The sequence below is a fragment of the Synchiropus splendidus genome, chromosome 2, assembly GCF_027744825.2.
Source record: "Synchiropus splendidus isolate RoL2022-P1 chromosome 2, RoL_Sspl_1.0, whole genome shotgun sequence".
NCBI classification, from domain to species: domain Eukaryota; kingdom Metazoa; phylum Chordata; class Actinopteri; order Syngnathiformes; family Callionymidae; genus Synchiropus; species Synchiropus splendidus.
In genome coordinates this window covers 8,909,575-8,934,922 of record NC_071335.1, presented here as the reverse complement: position 1 = coordinate 8,934,922, position 25,348 = coordinate 8,909,575, and the positions used below count along the sequence as shown (strand labels likewise).

Genomic DNA, 25,348 nt, shown 5'->3' with positions numbered 1-25,348 from the left:
TCTATTTTTTAGTTCTCATTCAGCAGGACCAACTTTGTAGATGATGTATGATGATGTTGTGACTCTTTAACACTTGTTCTGGGACAATACAAGCTTCACGCATCACTTATGTAGTTTTGTTGTTTAACATTATTCACCGTCTTCTGCTTATTTCCGCATGTATGTGACATAAGGAAGTCCATGTTAAGAGTTTAATGAAAAACAAGTCAGGACGAGGTGATAAAGAGCAGCAAGAAGTCAAGCACATTCATTTGAAAAATATAAAACTTTAATAAAGGCTACATCTCTCAATAATTACAATAATTATAGGTCCATGTAAATCTTTAAATGAAACTCTTTATATAATGTATAATTTACAGTTTAGATAGAATAAAATAAAACAACGGGGGGTGTAAAAACAACGTGGAAACAAATAAAACACACGATTACTGGATATTATTAAAAGCATAAAAATATCTTTTCAAACACAAAACCCTTTTAAAAACCAAGGGATATATATTAAAACCCTGAAACAGGGTAGCACATGGTATGGCATCCATATAGGCACAGGTGTACTCATAAAACACCAGCGAGTGTGTGTGTGTGTGTCAGTTCATCAGAATGCATAATTACAATGTATACAGGAGCTATGTGATAGAGCGTATCGCTGTGGCAACATTCAAACAACTCGGGAGCCGTAGTGCTCATGTTCCTGTCTAACACGTGAGCGGACTTCTTCCAGAAGTCCTTTTCTGTGACCCAAAATGTTTCTTGTTAGAGCAAGTTATTTTGGTGTGCGGGCTGTAAACACTGCCATTATTAGATGGTACAGCCTGTGCTGCAGGTCTCCTCTGCGTGGAGCTGTTTGAAACCCCCCCCACCCCCTGTGCAATGCCTGGTTTGCAAACAAAGGCACAACAAAAAAGATTGAGCTCTGTCGCCAGACGGAGAGAAGGGACTAACAAAAAAAAAGACGAAAACATTAGTGTGACCAAGTAAATATTAAAAACTATCAGCAGCATATAAGACTGGAATTGACCATTAGGGAGAGTGGGACAAACTAAATGGTCGTTATTTTGGTTCAGACAGGGCTACAAGGCTGTGGGAGGTTCTAGTCTAGTGTCTCAGTCTATTCTATTGAAGTTCTCCCAACATTCAAAGCAGCTTGCCCATTGGCTGGAGTCAGGAAGGACAGAGGTTGGAGGGGCTAAAAAGAGAAAGGGTTATTTCAATAAATACTTAATAAAAACGTTCACCTCATAACAACAAGCATCTACTAGATAAAATACATGTATATATACATAGTCATGTATGTATATGCACACGTACAGTTGTGCCTGAAGAGCTCAGTCAGCACCTCTGCTGTTCTCGCACGTCACAACAGTCTACAACTTCAGTGGTTATATTCAAGACGTTGGGCGGGTCTTACCCCCGACTGGCTTCCAATCAGCACCAACCCCAAAGTCTCTGTTCCCTTGTGTTTCTAAGGCTGATTGGTTGACAGTGTCAGGGAGGGCCAGTGCCTCCTCTGGTTTCTGCTTACTTCATTGGCTCGTCTTCCTTCAATCACTCCTCTTGTGCTGGATATATTAACTCTGTTTAGCTTAATATTACGAAATGCTTAAAAAACAAAACAAAACAAAACAAAAATAAAACAAACAAAGTGTCCAGAATTCATTTTTCAATAAAGAGTCTCTTGTATTGGGGACAATGTAGCTTTTGGTCGGGCATGAAAGGGCATTGGTTGCGTTCGTGACAAAATGGCGTTCAGTCCATTCTCTCCACTTTGCCAAGGACTTTTCCCTCGTACATGGGCAGCACGCTGGTGTCCTCCCACACTTCCTCAAATACAGCGCCACACTCAAACTCGTCACTGGCCTTCTTGAAGTAGTACCTGAAGGGCAGACAGAAGGCAGGAATTAGTCATCAAAACACTAAGCAGCATCCTGGTGAATATCTGGTGAATACATATTGAATGAACTCTCTGCAAAATGAAGCCAGCTGAGACAGCTTCTGAGAGTATTCCAACTTCATCATCTTGACTCTTGTCCACTGAATAGATCCTGCATCTGCATCCTCCAAGCTGCCATTTGTGATGGCTGTCAATGACGGCTCTTCCTATCATAGAGGTTAACATTCCAGGTGCCTGAGAGTCTGCTCGCTGCCTTTGCTTGTGCACACATTAAGAATGCTTTGCAATCAGCAGTGAAGAAAAAGAAGAGCAGGTCAGAGGAGCGTGGTGGAATCAGTGAGTGGGCGTGAAAAGCTGGACGCAGGCCGAGCCTGAGGGGCTCTACACCCTGGGAGGTGGGCGACTACTCAAACAGTCTCCTGTAGGTCACGGGTCAGCTCACTAACCCACTCTTCTTCTCTCAAGCAGCGATAACTCCCCGGGTTCGCTCGCTGGCAGTGACTGTGCAGTGCTCCTAATCATTCCTGCGCAACCTCCATCCCAGGAAAAGATCAGCAGGAGGGGATTTAATGATAAGCTTTGTAATGGAAAAATGCCTCATTTTGTCTGTGCGCGTCTGTGTCCAGAATACCGAAAAGGTCTGAGTTTTACGAGCAATCCTTCTGCTTGGAGTCGTTCAAACATCACGTGAGGCGGGGAGCAGCTAACATTAACTTTCATTTGGCTTGATGAGCGACATTCCACATAAACCTACTGCTGGCTGTGGCGTGTTTCTAACAAGAATGTAGCACCGTCGGTTGTCTAAAGGTTGGTTCTAAAACAGAGTTGTGAGAGTGATGCTTAAATTGGCTCGAGAGCATCGTCATCTTCTGGTTCGCTTGGCTTATCTTAACTCGATGAAGCTAACGTTCAGAGAGAGCAGTATACAACTAACTGAAAAGTCAACTCAGCAATTAAAAATTCTGTTGGTGGTTAGTCAAGAGCTCCTTCACAAACAAAACGTTTCCGTATCTCTTCAAATTATTGCCTGCCTGGGAATGATTCAGTCTTGACTCTTCGTTTGTACAAACTAAAAACAAAGCAGATTCTTTTTTTATCATCTGGATTTTCTAACTCCACAACAGTTCAAAGTCATCACTCTATGTTTCAGAGAGCGGGGCAGGCAGAGACGTCTTTCCATTGCAACATGTTTTATGTGGCAGGGTTTTTTTTCTCTTGCGTGCAACATCTGGCACCAATATTGTCTGGCAGTGCAGCAATGTACTGCTCTCTGCTGTTCTGCTGCCATGATCAAATTAACCAACTCCACACATTCGGCGGCCATTGAAGCCAGACCACCTCCTCCCCATCCTCTCCCACACGCTAAAGAGTTATTGGTTCGTAGGGGTGCATTGACTTGTTTGCAGACCCATCTCTTTCTTGCCTAACAAGCAGATGTGGCTGCGATCAGACACTGATGTCATGGGCATGCAGGCTTTGTCTCTTCTCAGCGGTTGTCACGACAGTAAAACTTTGTTTTGATAAGTAAAATGTAATCCACATAGAAATGGGAAGCCACCATCACCGAGGTGAACATGGCTTTACATCCAATGATCGCATTCGGATGATCAGCTGGAGGTAGCTGTGCTGTTACCGTCTGTCAGCCGCTCACAACACTGGAGACTAATACCTGACGCAATAATGTGGAGGAAGAATTTGAAATGCTCTTTATACACGAAATAAAATGGCTCAGGCTTCAAAGCCACATTTATTAAAGCTGCCTTACCATGAAAATCAGGACCAGATGTGAGAAAAAAAAATGTCCTCCAGAACACCCCTCTCCCCCGCCTTCCCCTGTCCCGGAAAGCTTTGAATTCGCTGGATAATCTCAGCTTCTCTTTCAGCATACGTTTCACAGGACTTGATTACAAGACATGACAGCCAGGAAACTCTTCGATATTCACCTGTAGTTGCCTTTCTTGCTTAGCTGTTCCTTAAAGTGTCCCAGAGTGAGGCAGTGGGTCTTCATGACGCTGCGATAGGGAATCTCCTCACCACAGAAGAAGTAGGTGACCACTAGTTCTTTAGAACTGAAAACACAGGACAAAAGGTGGTTTAAAAATAATTCTCAGAAAATACCACAGAGGAAACTAAAGAAGCAAAGGTAGCCAGAAGACAGCTGGCTCACCCTCCAATTAAAAATAAAAAAAAAGCTTCACACTAAGTCTGGCTGTGGTTAAACATCAAACGCTCTTGACATTGAACAAACAACTGTATGAAAGGAGCCGATAAGCCCAAGTTACCAGGGGCTACTCAACACATCTTTGTTGGGGTCCACTGGTGAGCATCTGGGTGTGTGCGCATTAAGAGACGGGTGGTTAGTTATGATTCTGTATTAAAGCATGTTTCATCTTAAAATGATTAAAAAAACTAGAGAAGAGGAGTTCAAAGACGCAGCTATGCTGACTCACAAAATTCCTTTTTAAAGGGAAGAAAGTCTCTGAGTCTGGAACTCATGTCTCCCAAACCTACTTTAAATACGGAGGGGGAATGATCGCTCAATCAATATCTATCTATCTCACCCAGTTACCATTGAATTAAAACTCAAAATCATGGATCATGGATAACTGATTAGCAGAGACACAACAGATGGATGGTTTGCCAGATTTTAGGAAGATCAGACGAGCTATCATAGGTCAGTCTGGCGCACACTTAAAATATGAATAAAGATTATATAATAAAGCAAACCTGCCTATTTTTTGACATCAAAAATGTTGCAAAGGATTCTTACTCTTCAGCTTGTAGTCCAGGGCTGTTGAGAGAGCTTCCTACAGAGGAAAAGGCAGCAACTGGTGGACCCCTGTGTTTCTGAAGACCTGCTGCCACTGAATGCCTGTCATGGACATATGAAAGAAAAAATAGAGATATAAATACAGAGTCGAAAAAAAAAATGTCGTTTCGTACAAAAGCTTATTTACCTTTGTTTTGGAGGTTTGGACACCTCCTCTAATCTCCGACAAGCCTCCTCAAGCTGTGCCAACGTGTTGGGTGGAGGCAGAGGTGGCATAGCAGGGTCCTGAATGAAAGGATGGCCTGGGTGATGACTGCGGAGATGAGCACCATTGCCAATTCCCCCACCACCCCAAGGGGAATGAGCCCGACCAGATAACGTCTTGCAGTCAAGAAGGTTAGATTTCTTAAGACCCTGAGTGCTGTGCAAAAACATCAAAATCAAAACAAAAATTATGAAAAGACGGATCTGGATCATGTTGAGAAGTAGGTTGATTTTTTTACCTGTGTGGTTTGTGCTTGCCCTGCCGCTCGCTCTCTAGGATCCATTGCCAAACATTCTGAGAGCGGTCTGTGGCATCAAGAGGAAGGCAAGGAGGAGACACACCATTCTCTGTAGGTCTTACCGACCGCCTACTCAATGAGCTACAGCGACTGGAAAGGTAAAGAAAAAAGGTCAGCATTGATCAAAAGGGCATGACAAGCATTCATATTTTTGAATGTAAACATACACAGAGGTCAGATCCGAGTACTTAGACCCCCCAGGAGGACACAGGCACTGCACCCGCTGAGCCGCTTCAGATTCAATCTGCTCCTTTGTCTTGGTCCCAGCATGGTGATGGTGGATGTAGTGGTGGTGGATGTGCTTTGTGGACTGCAGACTTGGCACTAGGACCTTGGAGGCACCAGGATGTACACCAAAGAGGGGTCCCTCGTCCGAGAACACCAAGGCACCTGTCCGGTCTGGGGAGTGGGAACGCGGCGAGTGTCGCACCACACCAGGAGACTGGCAACCAGGGGTCTTAAGGACTCTGGAGAGATGTTCATCCAGGATAGCTTGAGGGTCTTCCTCACACTGGTTGCCAGATGGAAGCAGGGGGTGATGGATGGAATAATCGCCAGTGACGTCGACACTTTCTTCCCTGTCCTCCTCCTAGAGGATTAGAGCAAAAAAATTCACCACGCTATCAAAAACGTTGGCACAGAAATACTGTAAAAACAAGGGGATAACTTCACTTGCGTTTTCTATTTGTCTCTTGGTTAACAGGCAATGTCTGTGCTTGAGCTATTATGCACTGACCGTGAATCACAAAGACCACTGGATAACAACTAGGTACTAACTGAAGAATCTTTGCCTCAAAACATACAGTTGAAATTTCGCAGAAACGAGAGGATGAGAGGAATCAAAAGTTTATGCAAGATAGACTTGGAGTCAATTTTTCTACTTCTACATGCTAATGCCTGAATAAAGTTTTTTTTAAATGATACAAAACACAGGCTAACTTTGATGTAAGCACAATTCCCGTGAGGTAGCCACTGAAGTGCTGCTTGACGTTCTAAATGGGAGGTTGTTTTTTGTTTTTGTGATTGCACCTCTTGGATCTGTTGTAGTCGCTCCTCCAATGAGCTCATGGTATCCTGCTCACGCTTCAGTTTCTCAAGTCTGGCTATGAGTTGTGCAGCAAAGGCTGAGGGCTCGACAGGGGTCATCTCCTTAGGCAAACGATGTGTTCTCTGCAAACAGCACAAGGAGGCGGACATTTTACAAGTGAGTGAGTGGAACGACTTCTTGTTTCCGACAAACACAATATGTTGTATTACTGCTCCAAAAAGTGTGACTGTTCTGAATGGGTACATCCAGATGCCCTTGGCCCCTTAGCTAACCTGAGCCTTCTCCATTGCCCATCCCAGCGAGATCTCCTCGTGGCTACTGTCCTTGGCAGTGCCTGGCTGGCGGGCAAGGGTTAGAGAGAGGGTAGTGATGGCGGGTAGCAGTTGGTCTCGCTTGGAGGGGAGGCCCCCTGCCTGCACCCTCTGTAGCCTGACCAAGCCATCAGCTCGCAGCCTCTGAAGTCAGCACACTTCAAAGCGCTCTTGTCAGACATCAAACGCACGCTAGGGGTGGGAGGGACATGCAGCTTTAAATCTCAGAATAAAAGCCAGATATCAACGGAGAAGAGAGTGTGAGTAGAGGAGAAGGGAGGAGAATGGGGGGTGAGGGGGACAGAATTAACAGCATAAAAAGAGAGTGGAGGATTGAGATGTGCGTTTGTAAAGTGGTGACGGTGGCAGCAAGAGAGCAAGAGAGGAGGGGAAAGGGAGGGAGAGGAGAGAGGAGTCAAATAGAGGGAAGATCTAAGGGGAAGTAGTAATTTATTTCCTAGCTGCATGCAGGGCAGCTCTGAGGTACTCTAGTCACATTATCCTACTTTTTCTTTAACTATATGCAGTGGCGCCCCCCAACCCTCTCACTTTTTTGTTATTTGGCACACTGGCTTTCTTGATTTTTACTCTTTTTTTGTTGTTCGTCTCATCTCTTTGTAGAAACGATGAAGGAAAGAAGAAGAAAGGGAAGCAGAGCTGCTGGCAAAGGAGCGCCAGCCCTGCACGGGGCCCCCGCTGCCTGGGGCTGGTGCATCATGGGAGACAGAGCCATCTCCAAATCAGGAGGGAGACATTAAAGGAAAGCAAGTGGGAAAGGGAAAGAGACAAAGATATTGGAAGAAGAGAGAGAGAGAGACAAGGGGAGACAAGGCAGAGAAGAAAAGAGGAAAAAAGGTGGAACAGACAACAGTGTAAAACGAAGCCACAAACTCAGACAGACTTCTTACATGTACACTCGAACCTGTGTTTTGCCATGTAACAAGAGTTTCACACTATTTCCTTGCCTCCAACATTTCTCCATCCAAACTTGTCTTGAAGTATTTTTCTCCATTTCCTTGCCTGCTCCCCATAACAGCCACGTCAGCTCAACACGGATAGCAATATATTGAAAATGTATTCAGAAAATGATTTTATATAAGACAATTATTGTTATTATAAAAATATTCTTAGTTTTTACCCCACCAACCCATACCTAAATAACAGCAGGGTGACAAGACAGGTTTTAACATATTGGAAACATATATGTGGAGACACCATTGCAAAGTAAAGAAGCACACAAATGGAGCCTATCATCTCCTCTACTTTTATAAATTCGTTAGTCACTCTCTCCGGAGAAAATCAATCAGAGACAGATGAGAGACAAAACCAAATGGTTAAATGGGAAGCAAAACTTACAGGAAAGTGTGGCAGGGAGACTTGGCCGTTGATCTTGACACTGCGATGCATCTCTCGCTGAAGATGCTTCTTGGTGCCAGTCTTGTAAGGAGGGATACCATCTCTAAAGAAAAAAAATATATTACCCATTAGCATTCACTAGAGAAGCCTAAGAAAAAAAAAAAAAAGAAGAAAAAAAAATACATGCCAAAACCAAATTTATGCACATCAATCTTCATTCAACTAGTGGTTCCGCACCACCACCACTGGGTTATCAATGTGCTGTGTGGAAGCCAAAAAGTGCAGCCCACCATTAAAATGACAGACAGGACATCACTCAGAAACCAACCACAGGGCGCTCTACAAACATTTTAAGGCTTTAGAACTTTTGAAGCCAGGGAAACAAAAGACACACAACAAAACACTTGAGGACAATGGGTGAGTAATGCTAAACATGGATACGGGGGCTTCAAAGGAGCCCCACTGATAAGATTAGTCCCTGTCGACTTTTGACAACCCTTCTTACCATGTGACTGATTTAGAGTAAACAACATCCATCGACAGAATCATTGAAGCATCATATACCTAAGAATCTGAGCTGATCCAAACAGACAATCACACTGCCACCAATACTTGATTTTCCTCAAACACTATCATTGGAGCTTGACATGAAAAACTCAAAAAGGAGAAAAAATGAAATGAAAAAATAAGGCATGCATGACAACAATAAACAACATGAATCTTGCTAAACATGACATGTTTTCCACATGCTGACGTTTAAAGCACGAAAATGAAATGAAGCCTACTCTCAAGTGAACAATTAAGCATTTATGTTAGTTAGACTCCACTTTTTTTTATTTCATGTCTGCTGGTTTTTCCAGTCAGCAGCCACTTTAGCTGGGCCAATTATCTTGGACGTTTTGGCTGCTCAGAAGTATCTGACCTAGCCCAAACGCTACTTTTTCTGCTGCCTCTTTGAAATCTCACACTCATGCACATATGCAGTCGCTGCCATCTTCGTTTGGCAAATGCTCCGCTGCGTGTCTCTGATCTCAGCAACATCAAACGCCTGGTTTGTAAGATAAGGTAATGTTTGAAGTTGGTGCAGCAGCATTCCCCAGCGTCCAAGTAAATCCATAAATAAGATATAAGCAAAAAAGAAAAAAAAATCCCCTATCCCTTCTTCTGTCTCACCCTCTTTCCCAAATCCTCTTCTTCTTGTTCTTTATCCCAGAAATGAAATTCAAATGTGTGTTTTAACAACGATGAAAGGGCGCGCTAATCAAATTGTTGCCTCCAATAAAAGCAGGGTGTGATTGGTGAGAACTACAACATGGATATGACTTTGACTGTAGAGAAAATCCCACAAACGTATCTTCCTGCTTCCCTGCTTCCGTTTGTACACAAGCCGCTTCAGTGATGTCAGATGATGCGAACACTTCTACTTAACTCTACCTATGACTGTGATAGTCCAGGGCAAATGAAACCTGTCAGTCAAAAGAGACAATAACTAATGATGAAGAAAACTCAACAACTCAGTAGTGGTGTGCTTACAAGAACACCAACACATCATACAATGTTAGATCAACTTTCCTCTTCCTGTACTGCCACCAATTCCATGAACAGATGCTTTGTGCAGTTTCTGGAGAAAGACATGGACTTTCATGGTTTCATGGCTCCTTACTTTATGGGGATCTCCTATTCAGTTGTGCAAGTCATTTTCAAAGCAGTCAGCCACCCTCTTATCCCCCTAAGCTCCCCTCACCCAACAATAGGCTGAAAGCGATTCAGTTAAGCCTTTTATACTCCATGCACTTTATTTTCTCACTCCCTTGCACTTCTAGCCTTACCTCTCCTGCTTTTGGCTCTGGACTAAGGAGCGGAGAACAAGTGAGTGCAATTTTGGGGGGTGTCCTAGTGCAGCTTTGGGGAGTTCCTCATTCTTGTCCCGAGGTCTAGCACCGAGTAACCCCTGTGAATGCCTTGCAGACACATGATCTCAGCACGCTGTGGAGGCCAGTGGCAGGAAACCAACCTACCATGTGAGTAAGCCTCCTTTCATTTGGTGCCAACATTTTTCAATGAGTTTGTCTTGAGGCCCAAATGGCCATTTCCCTCCCCCTGTCCTCCAGCTCTTCAAGGGAAAACAGCGATTAGACAACATGAAAAAAACAAGCCTGTTGTGGCAGAAGGGTGGGTGGGATGGATACATTTCAACTCAGAAGAAAAATAAGGCAACGCCCCCACCCACATCAAGACAATCTCATTTTTTCCTCGCTCCTTTCTGGCCTGAAACACACAGCGACAAACTTCAAACGAGCCTCAGACAAAACGACTTTAGCAGCGTCGACTCCCGGAATGCAACACCAGCTAATGCACAATGATGGCATCACCTGTATGATTTAAATACATCGACACCACTGACCTTAAGCAAGCAGACTGCAAAAACAAATACTTCCTGCATGTTTTCAAATGAGTTCTAAGATGCTAGTTGAGCTCGGTTCAAGGAAGATTTAGATACAACAGAAGGATACATTCACAGGAAAGGTTTAGCAGAATAAAAAGCATTCCATTGACAATGGGGACCTTTGCATTTTCTTCTGAGATTTACATCAACACTTACACACTACTGTCTGTCATTGACATGGAATCGTCTGTCGTAGCATCACTGGAGATCTCGCTGTCATTGGCACTAGTGGCAGGAGCAAAGATGTAGCCAGAGTTGACAAAGTAGGGGCTGGCTGGATCTCCTTGCCTGTGGGACCTACACAGCAAAGAGCAAACAAATTTGATCACATTCAAGGTCACATTCAAAGTGCTTTATAGCACTATTTTAGATACATTAGACATGTTATTCTTTTTTACAGGCAAAAGACCAAAGTGTTTTGTGTGAGTTGATGTGAGATTGTGACCTCAATAGAAAGATTAGTTACATACGTTTTGGACAATAGCGAACATCTTTTTGATTCACACAGACCTCAACAGTCCATTACTTTAATTTGAAAATGCCATTCACTTTCCTGGAAACAGCCTCTTTCTTTCTCTGGCACTCCTATCACTCCATCCTCACGTCTGTGCCCCCCACCCCCTTTGCTAAATCTCCCCTGCTTTCTTTTCTAAAGTCTCTCTCTGTGTTTCTACACTCCTGCTGTGTTGCATTCCTGTTCCAGTAGTGAAGGGGGTGGACGGGGAAGAGAGAAGACAGAAGACGAAGGGGGAACTTGAGCTTTTGAGAGGGAGAGGCAAAGGGAAAAGGGGGAAGGAGGGCCCCTTTCTTTATGAGAATGCCTTCTGCTGGGAGTGCCGAGAGGAGAACCCCAGCATGACTAAAGCCGTAGGCCCCAAGCACAAACCTGACCTTTGGAAGGTCCGCGTAAAGAGTCAGGTATTTAGCACAGCTGGGCTCTCCGTAACCCCCACACACACCCGTTCCCACTCTCCTTTATTTCTTTCATGATGCTTGTTCCCAAGCATCTATCTCTCTATCTATCTATCTATCTATCTGATGGTAGAGGCTGAGCAACATAACAGATAGAAGCTAAGATAAAGAACATGAGTGACACTATGATTTTTAAACAAAGCATGTCTAGTCTTGATTAAAACAAATTGAAAAAAAGAAAATATCTGGGCACTGTGAGCCCTTTCAAAAATAATTATGCCCAGATGTGAGCACAAACAATCCAAACAACAAATGTTTGAAAGCACTCTTTGATTAGGTCCATGCTCACGATCCAGATTTTGAAACCGTAGTAGTTTAAATTTCCTACAGCTGTTGGATAAATGTGTGGGATTCTCTGCAGAGATAAAAGCCCAAATTCTTTCCACAAGAAAAATGATACTTGGCTGCACAACTGACTGACAGCACATGCACACTTGCTGTAAAAGGAAGAGTTTCAAAAATTTAGCAACAATCGGAAATAAAAAAACACCAGACGGCCATATTGAGCCATCAGTCTTTGTTTGTGAAATTGTGACTTAACCAGAGGAAAGATTTCAAAGGACAGGAAACTTGAGCAAGCAAGCAGAGAGCTGCCTGCAAGACACCATTTACTTAAAAGGAAGGCTCAGATCCATTGATGTTTGTAGCCACCCACCCCTCCAACCCCTGACTAACTGCAGGCAGGAGGGCACAAACATGCAGGCATGTTCCTCTGAGAGCCTTTGATCAAGTGTCTTTATCACTCCCCTAGGCAGCTGTTAAAAAAGTGCCAAATAATCAGTGATTTAAAGGCTAATGTCAAAGAGGCGAGCACCAAAAGTTTAAACAAAAAAATCAGCAAATATTAACAGAAGAAAAGTAGCGGTCCAGGTGAGCGCTGATCTTACCTGCAACTATTCTCCAGCACCTCAGCTGCTGTCCGGATGGCAGCAGTAGCCCTAAGAGTTTTCATAGACAGTCCAACTACGGACCCGATGGCTTTCGCCTTCAGGTCACCACAGCTCCACTCCTTGTCCTCCATGAGAGGAGGAAGGTATCCACACATCAGCTTGAGGCTGCCGAGTCCGCTGTGGTTCATGTAGGCAGCGTTTTCGCAGCCGGTGCGCACGTATTCGAGGTATATGTCAGAGGTCAGAAACAGCTGATACGCGTTTTCTTCCATGTTGGACTGAATTTCCGTCTGTGCCTGGTCGAACATGGCCGAGTCTATTTGTTGCTTCTTGATACTATCCCTTATGAAGGTCTTGGTGGCAGGCTTGAGCTGCTTGGCGACGATGCTGTTGTTCTCAATGTACCGCTTGAAAATCACTTTGGCAACTCGCAGTGTTTTGGTATCCTTTAAGTCCATTTGCCTAAAGCCGTTGCAGGCGAACCAAAAGTCCAAAGTGTCAACGCAGTTCTCCCGCTCCAAAAAGGTCCTGAAAAGGTGGGCGCCGTCTTGGTCGCCAAGGAGGAAATGCAGAGATTTAGTCCATCTGACTAAAGGGGAGTCCGGGGACGCGCTGCCCTCCGGCTCTCCGAGTCCATCCTCATTCCTTCTCATCAGAGAGGTGCACGGAGGCGCGCTGGCGACCGGGCTCTCCTTAACCTTACCCAGGGCTCTCATTTTGCCTGGTCTGCTGTGGCTGTAGCATGACGCCTCACCCTCCTCCCCCGGAACCGGTGGACGAGGAGCATCTTCTCGGAAGCTACTGTTGATGTGCTCCGCTAGCGCCCTGCTCATGGCTCCAGCTCTGGCTGCTGAGTGAGAGTGCCGTCGTGCCTCCACAGAGCTCCAGCCTAATCCTGCTCACTCTCTAAAAGCAGCGGGGGAGCTTCTCAGCTCCTCTTCACTCTGAAACACAAAGTATTGATCTAATCAAAGCCATATCCTGCTGAACTTCAAAGACGGACATCAAGTAAACAGTCCCTTTCAAATAAAACTCGCCGGGTTCACAGAGAAGAGAAAAATGAAAGGCTTCTTTGTACGTTTCATTTACCTATTTATAATCAAAATGAGAGATCAACTGCAGCCTACATTCGCTACCTGTCACATCAGAAACACACTCTTCACTGAAATAGTATTCTCACAACTGTGGCTTACACGTGTATTCCCGAGGAGTCCGCGTCACCGCCAATTATATCCCGATGTGTTTGGACGCCCGTCCAATGTGCGCGCACGGATGAGTAGAGATGAGATCGGCGGTGCGGTGACCTCGAGCGATGTTAAATACGAGGGGGAGAAGCCTAATCAACTCTTGTCTACATGTCTCAACACCGCGTAAAACTTTTTTTCCTTGAAAAGCAAAACGAAAGCGGAACGGTTGATTTAACCGTAGACTCCGATCCAAAAGACTACAGGTGTGAATGAAATGAGCGGACAGACGTACCATCGCAAGTTCGATTCCAAGAGAGTAATGCCAGTGCAAAGGGGTGCTGTGCTACTCCATCACTCGAATGATCCCCCCAACCCACCCACCCCAAAAAAAAACTGTAATCCGGTTGAAGAAAGTCGACTACTTGGTGCTGGTAATAAACCACATGCGGGACGCCTGGCTCCAACAACCACCGCTGGTCTTGGATTCTCTCTGTCCCATCCAACTACTGACCTCAGAGCAGGCAGGCACGGTCCCTATGTAGAGCAACGGGGGTGTCACAACTGGAGGAATAGGGAGGAGGGGGGGCGACGACTGAAGAATACATCCCACTTTCCCAGCGAGAAGAACCAACCTACAAATAGTCGTTTTTAAAAGCGACACATTTACACACCCGTGTTTAAGCTTCTTATCTATCTCGCCGTATTTCTCGCCCACAAATAAGCAGCGCAACCCCGCGTTTCTTCACTTCAAAGCCCGAGCGGCAGCACATCAAAGCGGCCAAGAGAGGGGGCTTGTGGAGCGGCTTTGCAACTTACCATCCGTGTAACCGGAGCAGCTTCCCCGACCATAAAGCGCAAAGTTACAACAGTCTGGTGCAGTAAACACCGGCGCGGGTCTCTGTCACACATCAATGTAGCGGCGAACAAAACGCAGCGGTGGTTTTCCAGCCGTCTTGCCTCCTCAGGTAGCATTTGGAGGAGTCGCGGGCGCAGTCGAGATCCTACGGGCTGTCTGCGAACCAGTTAGGCTGAAGGTTTAACTGCGGACTTCAAAGTGAACAACCGCCGGCCTGGTCCCGGAAGATGCATACAAGCCCGGCGTCGTAAACTGTGGAATACAACGAAATTCACGAAAGCAGACCTCTAAAACAGCCACGAACATCGCCATACGAATCCAAAGTTGCTTCCCTGAGAACAAAAAACACCTTCAGACGTTCACCCGCGTTTAATGAACTTCTCTAGACATGGGAATGTTTTAGTGGTGTGCCAGGACCTTATCAAAGACAGACAATCTCAAGCCAACTCCCTGGGGCTTTGGAGCGTCAGAAGTAACTGATCTGCCGCGCCAATCACATTATGCTTCCAGACCGTCTGTTACTACACCAAGTTAGAACAGAACCGCATGAAAAAGCGACTCTACTGTTGCCTGTGGTCCGCCCAAATCGAGCATGGTTGTTTGTTACCTTGTTACCTGCGGGGAAGGTTTTAAAGGAATGGCATCTTACAAGATATCCACGACACAGTCAAACTAATAGCACATCATTGACGAAAAAAAAGATGTTTATATTCGCTTAAACGGATTACGTAATTCCCCACCCTCAAAGTCATATTTCCACGCATGTTGTATTTTCCATCAGTGGTACCAATAAAGATTAACTAATGTAATGTCATGATATAGTCACGATTCCGCTTTTATTTTGGTCACTTGAGTCACGTTTTGCTTTCTCGCTCCTGTCTTCCTGTTCCTGTGGCACACGGCTGGAGCCAACCCCTAACCTTCTAATTCTTCACCTGGACTCCAGCAACATGTGCCAGATCAAGTCATTTGCTCCTACTGGTAATCTGCGCCGTTCGTTTCTCTCTACCCGCGTACATTTTATCTGTTGTTTAAATTATCTTCCGTTCAGCATTCTTCACCCTGGTGCTCAGAGTTTTTGTATTTTGACTCCTTTTGTTCTCCCTGCTCCGCGTGGCTTCTTGCTTTTCTGTCTGTAATCGCTTACTCGTGCGACCTCCACTTTGTTTCATTGCTCATTGTGTGTGTTCTCTTGTTACAGACTGTACTTGTATTCTTTCTCCCGGTACGGTAACGCTTTTCGTTTGGACTCATTCCGTTGTGGACTCTTCCCAGTTTTGGTGAGGCTCTGGATGTATTTTCTGTTTTGTTCTCCTGGTTCAGTGACGCCTTTTGTTATATATTTTTGTATTATCTTATTAAACAATTGTATTGACTCGCTCCAGCCTCCTGTGACTCTTTCACCACTGCACCTGGGTCCCATCGGTTAGTCCGTGAAAATCATTTTGAGATCAATTGCCAAAAGTTATCACCAGTTGAAAATTACATTTTCAAGCGTCTTGATAATGGCATTAATCAATCTACCACACCTATTGTTATTGACTTATGGTCTGTTTCTGATCTCATTTCATAGTCTGCTACAATGACAATGTCACTTAACTAAGTAAAATGTCCTGTCCTCATTGTATGCCAGTTAAAGGCTCTGTCCTTGGTCAAAAGGACAACACAGATTGGTTAGAATGACTGGTCAGCAAGAAGTCACCTGCGGACACACGGCCATTACGCTACAAACATATGAAAAGTAACCAGCAGAGACTGAAGGATGAAACTGAACTGTGGAGACAGCGGATCACACAAATGTTAGCTGCAATTTATGCAGCACGTGGATACCATTCGTTCACTTCACATCCCTTCATTAGTCTAACCAGTTGCCATTTGATCTCTCTTTGTTATTGTTCCATTGATAAGATTGGTCTTGTGCCATTTTGAACCTTTGACTGGCCATTGTCCGTCCATATTTTAATGTGCACACTGTCAATTAAATAGCTATGTAGAGTAAACATTTATTAATGACTGTTAATGTACATTTTTTGTTAATGCATTGTTGTTGAAGTAAACACACAGACAGGCACGTGTACAAACATTGTCGGGGGGCTGGTGCTCAAGTCAGAAAGTAAGGGCACTCATAAAAAAAAAAAAGCAATATAAATACTTCTGTCAAGGAGGTTGTAAACTACGACCAAAGTTTATCTGTCTGTCTTCAAATTAAATGGATGAAATTTTCAGATCAAGGAATGAACACCCTGAGTCGGAAAATGCCTTTCGTCCACACAGATCTGGCGTTTTCAGTGACAGTATCCAATACATACATAGATCCACGGCCTCACAACTATACTGGAAAACAAGAGACTAGTGTACATTCAACATATTAACACGGGATCGTGCTACTCTACAGAGAAGCGAGTCACCAACAATAGTGTAATATATCAAGTAAAGGTTAATTTTCTCAAACCAAATAAGAACCTATAGGATTGAAATTCATACAGATAACCGACATTGATGTCGATGAAGCACAAAGCAGGTGACCACAGAGCTGCTAAAAACACTCAACAGACGTCCCTGGCCACTCTCTCCTGTATCTGACGACTTGTAGTCCAGTGTTGACTTGAATAAAAGCTCAACTGCCTAACTGGTAAACTTCAATGTCTCTTACCGATCCATTTGTTTATGCTTCTATGCTGATAATTCATGCCTCAAGCTTCATTTGCAGGCACACCGTACCTTCTTTCTTGTTGTTGCGCATTACACCTCCTCTACAGTCCTGACATATGTACTGCGTGGTTTTGGACCATTTCCTGTGAATCTGGGTGGATGGCAGAAATGCCGTGATTGTTCACTATTTAGAAACCTACACAGAAAATATTGGGACAAAAAAAAGGAAAATCCAGCAATATTTCTCCTGACTCCCAGGATTATCCCACGTGGTCGGTGGTGCTGCAGCTGTGGCACACTTCCACCTGTGAGCTGGCCACAGTATCTACGTACAGTGTAGCACATTCCTTAGTTATCGCGTGTGTGTGTGCGTGTGCCTACATGTACTGTATTAATATTCTTGTTTGGATCGATCTTGGAGAAGTCACTGAGGACATTTTGGCTGGTCCTCATGAGGTTTTGATGGCTTTAAAGTTTAGTTCATTATAAATGGGTTTAAGTTTGGTTGAGAGTCCTGGTTTAGGTTAGCCATTTGTTTTGTTAGGTTAAGTTAAGGGTGAGAGGCTAAGGAGAGCATTATGGCAATGAGAAGTCATTACAACAATAGCAAAACACGACAGTTTCATGAGTTTGAATTCTTCTGTTCATTCCATCATTTTCAGTGGGTTCAACACTGCAAACGTAGGATAATGTGACCAAAAAGTGACAGATCATAGAATGGAGAGAATCTACCCGAATGAGATTTGTATAGTGAGAACACTTTAATGCTCATAATCAGTGACTTAACGTCCAGGAACTTTTTTCTCATTGCCACTTCTCTTCTTCGGTCTTTGTAGGCCTGTGGTGGGTAATCGTGGTGGAATGTAATCCTGGTCTGATCATTGACTGTGACATTTCTAGCCTCCATGCTGCCCTGAGAACCTTGAATTTCCTCACTTCCTGCTGGAATTTCACCAAGAAGGGCTGATCTCTTGCACCCATGGCGGGTTCCTGGCTCTAAGGAATTCCTCCACGTATCCCACCTTGTCCTCGATGAGGTTCTCTGTCAGGCGATTATTGTGCTCTCCTGTTCCAGTTCTTTTCAACTTATCTTCGCTGAGACTTTTTAAAATTTCTGCCTTTCTTTTGACATTTTCCTCCCTTCCTCACTGAATCTTTCTGCTTGTTGACTTTGAACTTGTGCTGACAGTGCAGCCATCTTTACTGTCATATTCTCGATTTGGTTTCACATGTCCTCCTTCATTTCTGATTTAATTGAATATCTTATCTAACTTTGAAGAATGTCCTCTATTATTTATAACATATTGTTAACGTGAAACCCAGACCTGATAGACCTAATCCTATAGGGTGTAACTGTCATACAAATTACACATTAGTCACAGGCGATTAGCCACATAGTTGTCAAGCTCGCACACTTGCCAACTCCACATTCAGGGAAAATGGCACAGCATGACATTTTGATTGAAATTGGACAGAGAGCAAAGGAAAGCGCTGTTCTCTGGTCTTTTAATTCACATGACTTGACTAATGTCATTGTGACAGAATCTTAAGACAGAGTCAGACAGTGATCCTGTCCCGTGCTACTTCAAAGCACATATTGTCCCTTTGATGTGGAAAGTCAACGTTTAAGGAGAATATAATTATGTAAGTCAGAGGACTCAGATTCACTAAACTCCCATGATGGCAGAAGAAGGAAGGGACCCCAGCAGTATTGGGGACCATGTCTGCTGCTTAAGTGCAGCAATTCAAAGACGAGAGATATTCTCCGTGTGTGCATGCTATCCATGTTCAAGCGGTTGCTTCTTGTTAATATCAATGATGGGATTTGCTGACAAGTGCCAAACACACAAACCTAGAATCCAGGTCCTAATGTGGCTCCTATTTGGCTCCTTTACCTATTTCGCCAGCTTCATCCCACAATTGTTCTGTAATAATCCATCCACTTGATTCCTCCAGGTCCAGTTCCTTTGCAAGAAAACCAGGGTGTTCCCACTTCAACAGACCTTCCAGCACATCCAGAGTCTGCTCTGAGACCTCCACCCAGTTGGCCACCTTCATCCAACAGTCACCCGGACAAGATGCTGGCATCACCTCAGCTGCCATCTCAAGATGCCATAAACCAGTGTATTTGCTTTGAGCTCCTGAACGCAGTCCGAACATCTGAAGGATAATTTTTTTTGCCTGTTTATATCTATGATAAATCAATCAGTCTTGCAGTACAAAGGAAACAGACTGAAACAAAGTGCTGGCCACATCTTTCCTGAATATTTAGTTTTCAGAAACAGACTCCACAAACCTTTTGACGGATGCTTGCCACTGTTGACTATGATGATGACTCCAGGATAGTACCTGCAGCAAACCATCCTCCAATGCACTCAATCTGGACCTAAGTCGATCATTCCGTGTGACTACTATGTACTGAGTCCAGTACAGCAGTGTCAGAATCTGTCCTTGCTGCTTGTCAGCTATATGTTCGTATTCCAGGTCAACCAGCCCCGGTGTAGTCTGACCAATGATTATTGCCGTTTTATCTTTTAAAATGGCACAAAAACTTGACATTTCAAAACATTAATACAACAGTGAAACAAGAATGAATGACAATATTAGCAATTATTAACAAATCATAGTACAACAGTATATTCCACCCATCTATCCCTCGTCATCGAGATGTAATTACTCAATACTTCAGTTCTTTCTCTACGCTGCACGTAAACCTGTAAGGACCAGTTGCAATCGGACCCAGCAGCACATTCAAGCTATCACCTCAGTCGAGCTATTTTCTGCATGAGACGTCACAAAGGAGTCCAGTCCATGCTATGGGGACCCAATGGACTGAGTCGATGGGTTCTGAATACCCAGCCCAAAAGGTCCACAGAACACTTGCCAGCAGGTTGAATAAACTCCTATGAACCTATGAAGACCAGTTCCACGACCAGGACAAAACACACAGTGCTCCTCCTCAATCATGAATTCATGTCAGATGGATCTGTCTCTGCCGAGTACACCTGACCAGTGAGGCCTTACTGACATCATAGATGAGTCAACGTTAAAGTAATGGAATGATGTTCAATGTATAATGCGATGCTAATATTTTGGTCACAAGCTTCACATTCCAGACATCAACAAAACCTTCAGTTAGTTTCTTGATTTCAGATTGAAAAAAAAAACACAATGAAGTCACCAATGAAGGGATACAGAGGTCAGAATAACTAGAGCCATTCGACTGCTGCAGACAGCTGATAACCAAAGTCAGTCATATTATCCCCACTTCTCAGGGGTAAAATGGACATCATGATGGAAAATGAATGTTACAGAATCTAAAAAAGAGGATTTTTTTAAATTAGTGCCACTATATTATCCATGTTCAGATTCAATTAGGACATCAGATAAATGAAAAAGAAGCTGATCTGGTGATAGGAAGTTTCATTCATGCTTTGCTTCGTGGTTTTCACTGACACTAGCTTCAGATGATTTCCTAGGAACTTCTTGCCAATAAGTGATCGGAGTTCATTTGGTGCAGACCACACCAGTTGACCCTTGAATGGCCACTCTTGTGCTACGTATTGACAAAGGAGAGAGAGGGTGCTGTAAAGTGGTCAAAGAATCCCCCTTTTCTCGATGTTGACCCTGCTGTGACCTCTTTGTTCAGGCCCGGACCATTTCACAGGAGGATCCGAACGCTTTCAAAGCACAATTCACCAGGAGAGTGCAGCCACTGACTCGCTATGAAGCCCCAATAAAACAGGGTGACCTGGAGGCTAATTGAGAGCTTGTGTATGAGGAGAAATGAAAGACATCTGGTGCGTCACAGCTGATTTACGTTCCTCATTCTTTGATTGAAGAAGGGATATGCTTCGCAGACTGGCGGTGGAAGGTGAGCGTGTGTAGGTACAGTGCTTAGAACGCTTCACATTTTTTATTTAAGTCCCATTTTAGGAATGTAAATGATGAGGACTCAACTCATCTACAGTAATGATCATATACATTTCTTTAATGGCTTCCTTACACTGCCAGTATACTGTAGCAGGAACTGGCAATAAAGGTTATTTGTTCTCAACTGTTCTAGCTACATTACAGGCATTGTTTATTTCTTTAGACAATCGGATTTCAAAAATAGTCCCATTTAAGGTGACTGAAGGCCTTATGGAATACAGAATTATACTTTTGATTTACAAGACTTTTTTGGTCACCTGTGATTGTCGATGATGAAGTTGTTGGTTTGCATAACAGGCAGGTTTCTTCACAGTCAGTCAGTGTCTGGTTGGTTTCTGACTGACTGTGAAAAGTGGGAATGACCCCACATGCAATCAAACGTTTTACACAGATGATTTTTGCCCGGGATATGAAATGTACATATTACCAAATTGCTGTAAAAGTGGTTTGAATTTAACATAATGTACAGTATGTGAAGAACAGGTTTTCCTCCCCAAAGAAAGGTGTACTAATAACTTATTTTTCATGTACTCAAGATGTACAAAGGAATATTTTGATGAGTTGAGCTTGAGCTGAGTTTTGTGTGCAAAAAACAACCATTAACTATTTTAGATAATGTTGTACTGAGATGTTAAATATTCAGACCTTCGGTTTTTTGTACATGAGCATCATGTACATGCAACATCAGGAATATTGAACTACAAAAGCTGTCTGCTTTAATACTGTTGCTTATATGCTGCTCTCTTGGACAGATGGAAAAGCCACATTGGGACCTTTAATCTGGATTGACTCTTAACTTAAATTAAAGGTTTATTCGCCCCACGGTTCCAGCTCAAAGATTGAAGCATACTCGAAGCACAGAGCACCTTTGCAGAAGGCACATGAATCTATAGGACATTGCAGATGACTTAACAATCAAGTTTAGTGAGTCTTTTTTATAACTACGCTAATAAATAACTCCATGAAGTTCTCAGGTCTTCGATTTTGCTTTTTTTTTTTTATTATTAATGGTCTTCTTGTCAACAGTGGCTTCTCATTTTTCTCCTCAATGTATGAACATCCATGCCTTCAGTGGTATAAGCTGGAAACAAACATTGAGTGTGGGTCTTTGCCACAGGTTGAAATTGTGATTCATTTTGCTTCTCTTTATGCATATCCCTTATCCCCAAGATCATGTTGAATGAATTAAGCCTGAATTTGAGGATGAAGACATCAAAACAATAAGGTCATTAGAATTAGCTTTCAGTTTGATTCAGAGTCCTGGTTAAGGTGAGCCATTTGTTTTTGATCATTAGGTTTAGGGTGAGAGACTGGGGAAAGGGTTATGGCAATGAGAGGTCCTCACAAAGACAAACCTGTGTGTGTTTGTGTTGTAGTGTTGAGATAAAATCATCCTCTTATTTCTTATTATTCTTATGGTATTTGAATGAGGAATCAATGTGATTGCATCATTGATGTCAACAATAACGGACCAAAAGTGGGAGGTCGATATTGACCTCGAGCTGAGAAATCAAAGATTTTCAAAGGCTTTATATTTGACAATTAATTAGGTCTTTAGATGCTGTATCCTGTAAGATAGCAATAGTGTCTCTTAAAAAAGAGCACTGGCCAAAAATGCTATTTTGAGCTTTTAGAAATGAACAAGACAATGGTAGCTCTGATTAAACATGCATCCTCCAGGACAGTACAAGGAAAGGAAATAAACCATAACCCAAAATCAAAATCAAGCAGCCTTCCACCCTTGCACCCTTACAGTGACACATGAACATATAACTTTGTGGTCTGCATACAGCCATGGATGAAGAACAACAACCCGAGCATGGCGAGCAAATGAAAACTATGTAGGACATCAGGAGGTTAAGCTACTACAATAGGTCGCACTTGACTGCAAAAATATACGAGAGAACATTGGCGACCTGTCTGATCATTTACTTTGTGGCGAGTTGCTGCTCATGTGTTTAGTACGTGGTTCTCAACTGTCTTCTAGTTTGGGACAAATAAGCACACTGGAATCATCAAATGTTTTGCTCACGCTACAAAAAAAAGATACGGTTTACTCGTCCAGCCAACATAGAAGAGCAGAAGCCTGTCACTGATATACGGATATTCTCTCCTCCACTCATACCATTATCAAAAAGTGCGAATGAAGCATTTGCAAGCAATACATTTTAAAAAAGAGTGCATGATAAAATGACTAATGGGGTCGAAATTCTTGACAAATATTCCAGAGCAGGGCTCACTTGGACGACTGTAGTGTCACCCAAGAAAAACATCATCTTATTTGACTATTGAAAGTATTTTGGTTCTGGATTCAAAGTCAGACTGAAGCATGACACACTGACCCTTTATGGACCCAGAGATCAATGTTTTCGCAATATAAAACATCTAGCCTGAAGTTGTCTGCGATATTTGAGCACTCTTTGGTAAACTGCTGGTTTGACCCTTTTTTTCTGCTTAAATCCGACACTTGTGAAAGTGGAGAGGGTGAATAATTGCAGATAACCCAATATTTGGGAGTTCAAAGGCTGTGGTGGGTTTCAGTGATAATTTTGGCTGCGGCGTCACCATAAACACTAATAAAATTAAGTGCATCGGTGGGAGGAGGGGGCGTGGTCAGGCTTCTCTTTGAACAGACCCTGTGATCAGTTCCCCCTCTCAATTAGCGTATTGTCCACTTGTGCTTTCAGCAGCGGGGAGGGGGCAGCAGGCTCCCCCAGCCTTCCTTTGAAGTGATTATCCCTTTATCTCAAGCCATAGCGAGGAATATCTTAGGGGACAATGGCAAATTAAAGCTCATACGGAGAGAAGCGTGAATGTCTGTTTGCCAGTGTGCAGAGAAAATAGAAGGGGAAAAAAGCATCGACTTTTATTTGCCGAAGCTGGACGTATAGACGCTCAGCCAGAAAAAGTCATTTAGGACTGGTGCCTGTGTTGACACTTGTAGCAAAGTTGAACGGGGCTCATGTAGAGTAGTTACACCAGAGGGAGGGTGGGGGGGGGGAGAGGGATGAAGAAGAGAGGAGTGCAGTTGTCAGCAGAATCAGATGGCAGTCAGGCAGACAAGCTTGAAGAAGATACAATTAAAGTGTGGAGTTAAGACGCGCTTTGAAGTTGGACATGGTGCATAACACCCTTAAAATTTGAGAAGCCCCCATTCATCTGCTTGTTCCGGCTCGTTACGACTATTCCCTTTAAAAGACCCAATTTGAGAAGATGAACTTTAATTTCAACTCTGTGGAAAAGGAAATCGCATGTAAATAAACAGTGAGTGGGAACAAACAGGTGTGTTGCAAAAGAGGAATGAAAGAGAAACAGTCATCCTCTGACAGTGGAGTGTGGGATTTGCTACAGTGGGGGGTGTGGGCAAGTGCTGTGGATGAATAATTACTTTCTCTTCCCACTCGCTCCCTTTTTTCTCGCAATCCTGTTTTTCGGTAGCTTAAAAGTTTAATAATGTATAGAAACAATGTCTCTGATGCTCGCCGTAATCCATTCTGCTCTTGGAAACCTTTGTTGTGACCGATAAAAGTATTTGGCAGCAGTGATTTGGCAAGTTCAGGCAGACAGGTGCACTGTTGAACCGTCTCAAATGATTCTGTGAGAAGAAAAAAAAACAGCTCACTCCTCTAAACAAAAGAGAATGTTGGACCAAAGCGATCAAAACTACTGCCAGAACTGGTAACTATGTGCAATTGCTGTTCTTCTTCATAATTATTCCTTCATCTTCCTTCTACAACAATATGACATTGTTTTTTTGTTAACTTATTTGCCTTATTGACTTCACTACCAGCGAAACAATGAGTTTTTCCCATTCAGGAGACAAACAAAGTCATAGAAAGGAAGGACACCAGCAATTGATGTTATTAGTAATATTATTGAAAAATAAATAAATAATAATAATGTTTATTTCAAGCTCACTTGTGTGTGACTATTATATCACATGGTGTCTTCAATATTTCTTCTTACATTATACAAAGATTGAAACGGAGCAGAGTGAAGAACAGTGTGTACAATTTCTGTGTGCAATGTTGTGTTTGTATGAGCTCCTTTTCATTGTGTTGTGTGTTTTGTTTGTGTTGTGTCAGTTTTGTGTTACTGTCAGCTATATGTTCAGTTTGATGTGTCATTCGGTAGTTCAGGGGATCTCGAAAAAAATAGTTTGAGCAAGCAACATTTTTTTAGTTCCAAGTCCAATTGAGAGCAGAGAGAGGAGCATAGAATATTAAAATATCCCAGCATGGCAGCAAAAACCTCTAGGTTTGCACCCTTAACATATAAGTGCCAGTTGCAATGAGCGACGCTCGAGTTCAGAGTCCCAACATAAAACATAAAAATGATTTGAAAAGAAGTTTTGTCATCTGGCAGGTACTTATTCAGCAGGCTGGACGGTTTCTTACCTGCCTGTCCACAGAGGTGCTGGAATCCTTCTGGACGCTGAAGTGTGGGTAACAGCCAGGGAAAATGCTTGGCTGA

General features: G+C 43.3%; 1 protein-coding gene across 1 annotated transcript; it reads right to left on the bottom strand.

The window, feature by feature from the left end:
• Nucleotides 1-314: 314 nt before the first annotated feature.
• On the bottom strand, nucleotides 315-25,348 carry LOC128754325 (axin-2-like). The gene is made up of 11 exons (XM_053856856.1): nucleotides 25,273-25,348; nucleotides 12,245-13,191; nucleotides 10,542-10,682; nucleotides 7,940-8,042; nucleotides 6,254-6,394; nucleotides 5,392-5,813; nucleotides 5,165-5,314; nucleotides 4,849-5,082; nucleotides 4,662-4,763; nucleotides 3,835-3,960; nucleotides 315-1,873 (listed from the first exon to the last, which is right to left on the bottom strand). Exons 2-11 carry the CDS (start codon nucleotides 13,078-13,080, stop codon nucleotides 1,747-1,749), a joined length of 2,382 nt encoding a protein of 793 aa, XP_053712831.1. The 5' UTR covers nucleotides 13,081-13,191; nucleotides 25,273-25,348; the 3' UTR covers nucleotides 315-1,746.

Excerpts from the sequence above, each read along its gene's own strand:
- LOC128754325 (XM_053856856.1), bottom strand. The coding sequence starts at position 13,080 with ATGAGCAGGGCGCTAGCGGAGCACATCAACAGTAGCTTCCGAGAAGAT. Across the intron at positions 5,315-5,391 it reads TACTCGGATCTGACCTCTGT|TCGCTGTAGCTCATTGAGTA; the intron begins GTATGTTTACAT and ends TTACCTTTCCAG. Across the intron at positions 3,961-4,661 it reads CCTGGACTACAAGCTGAAGA|TTCTAAAGAACTAGTGGTCA; the intron begins GTAAGAATCCTT and ends CTGTGTTTTCAG.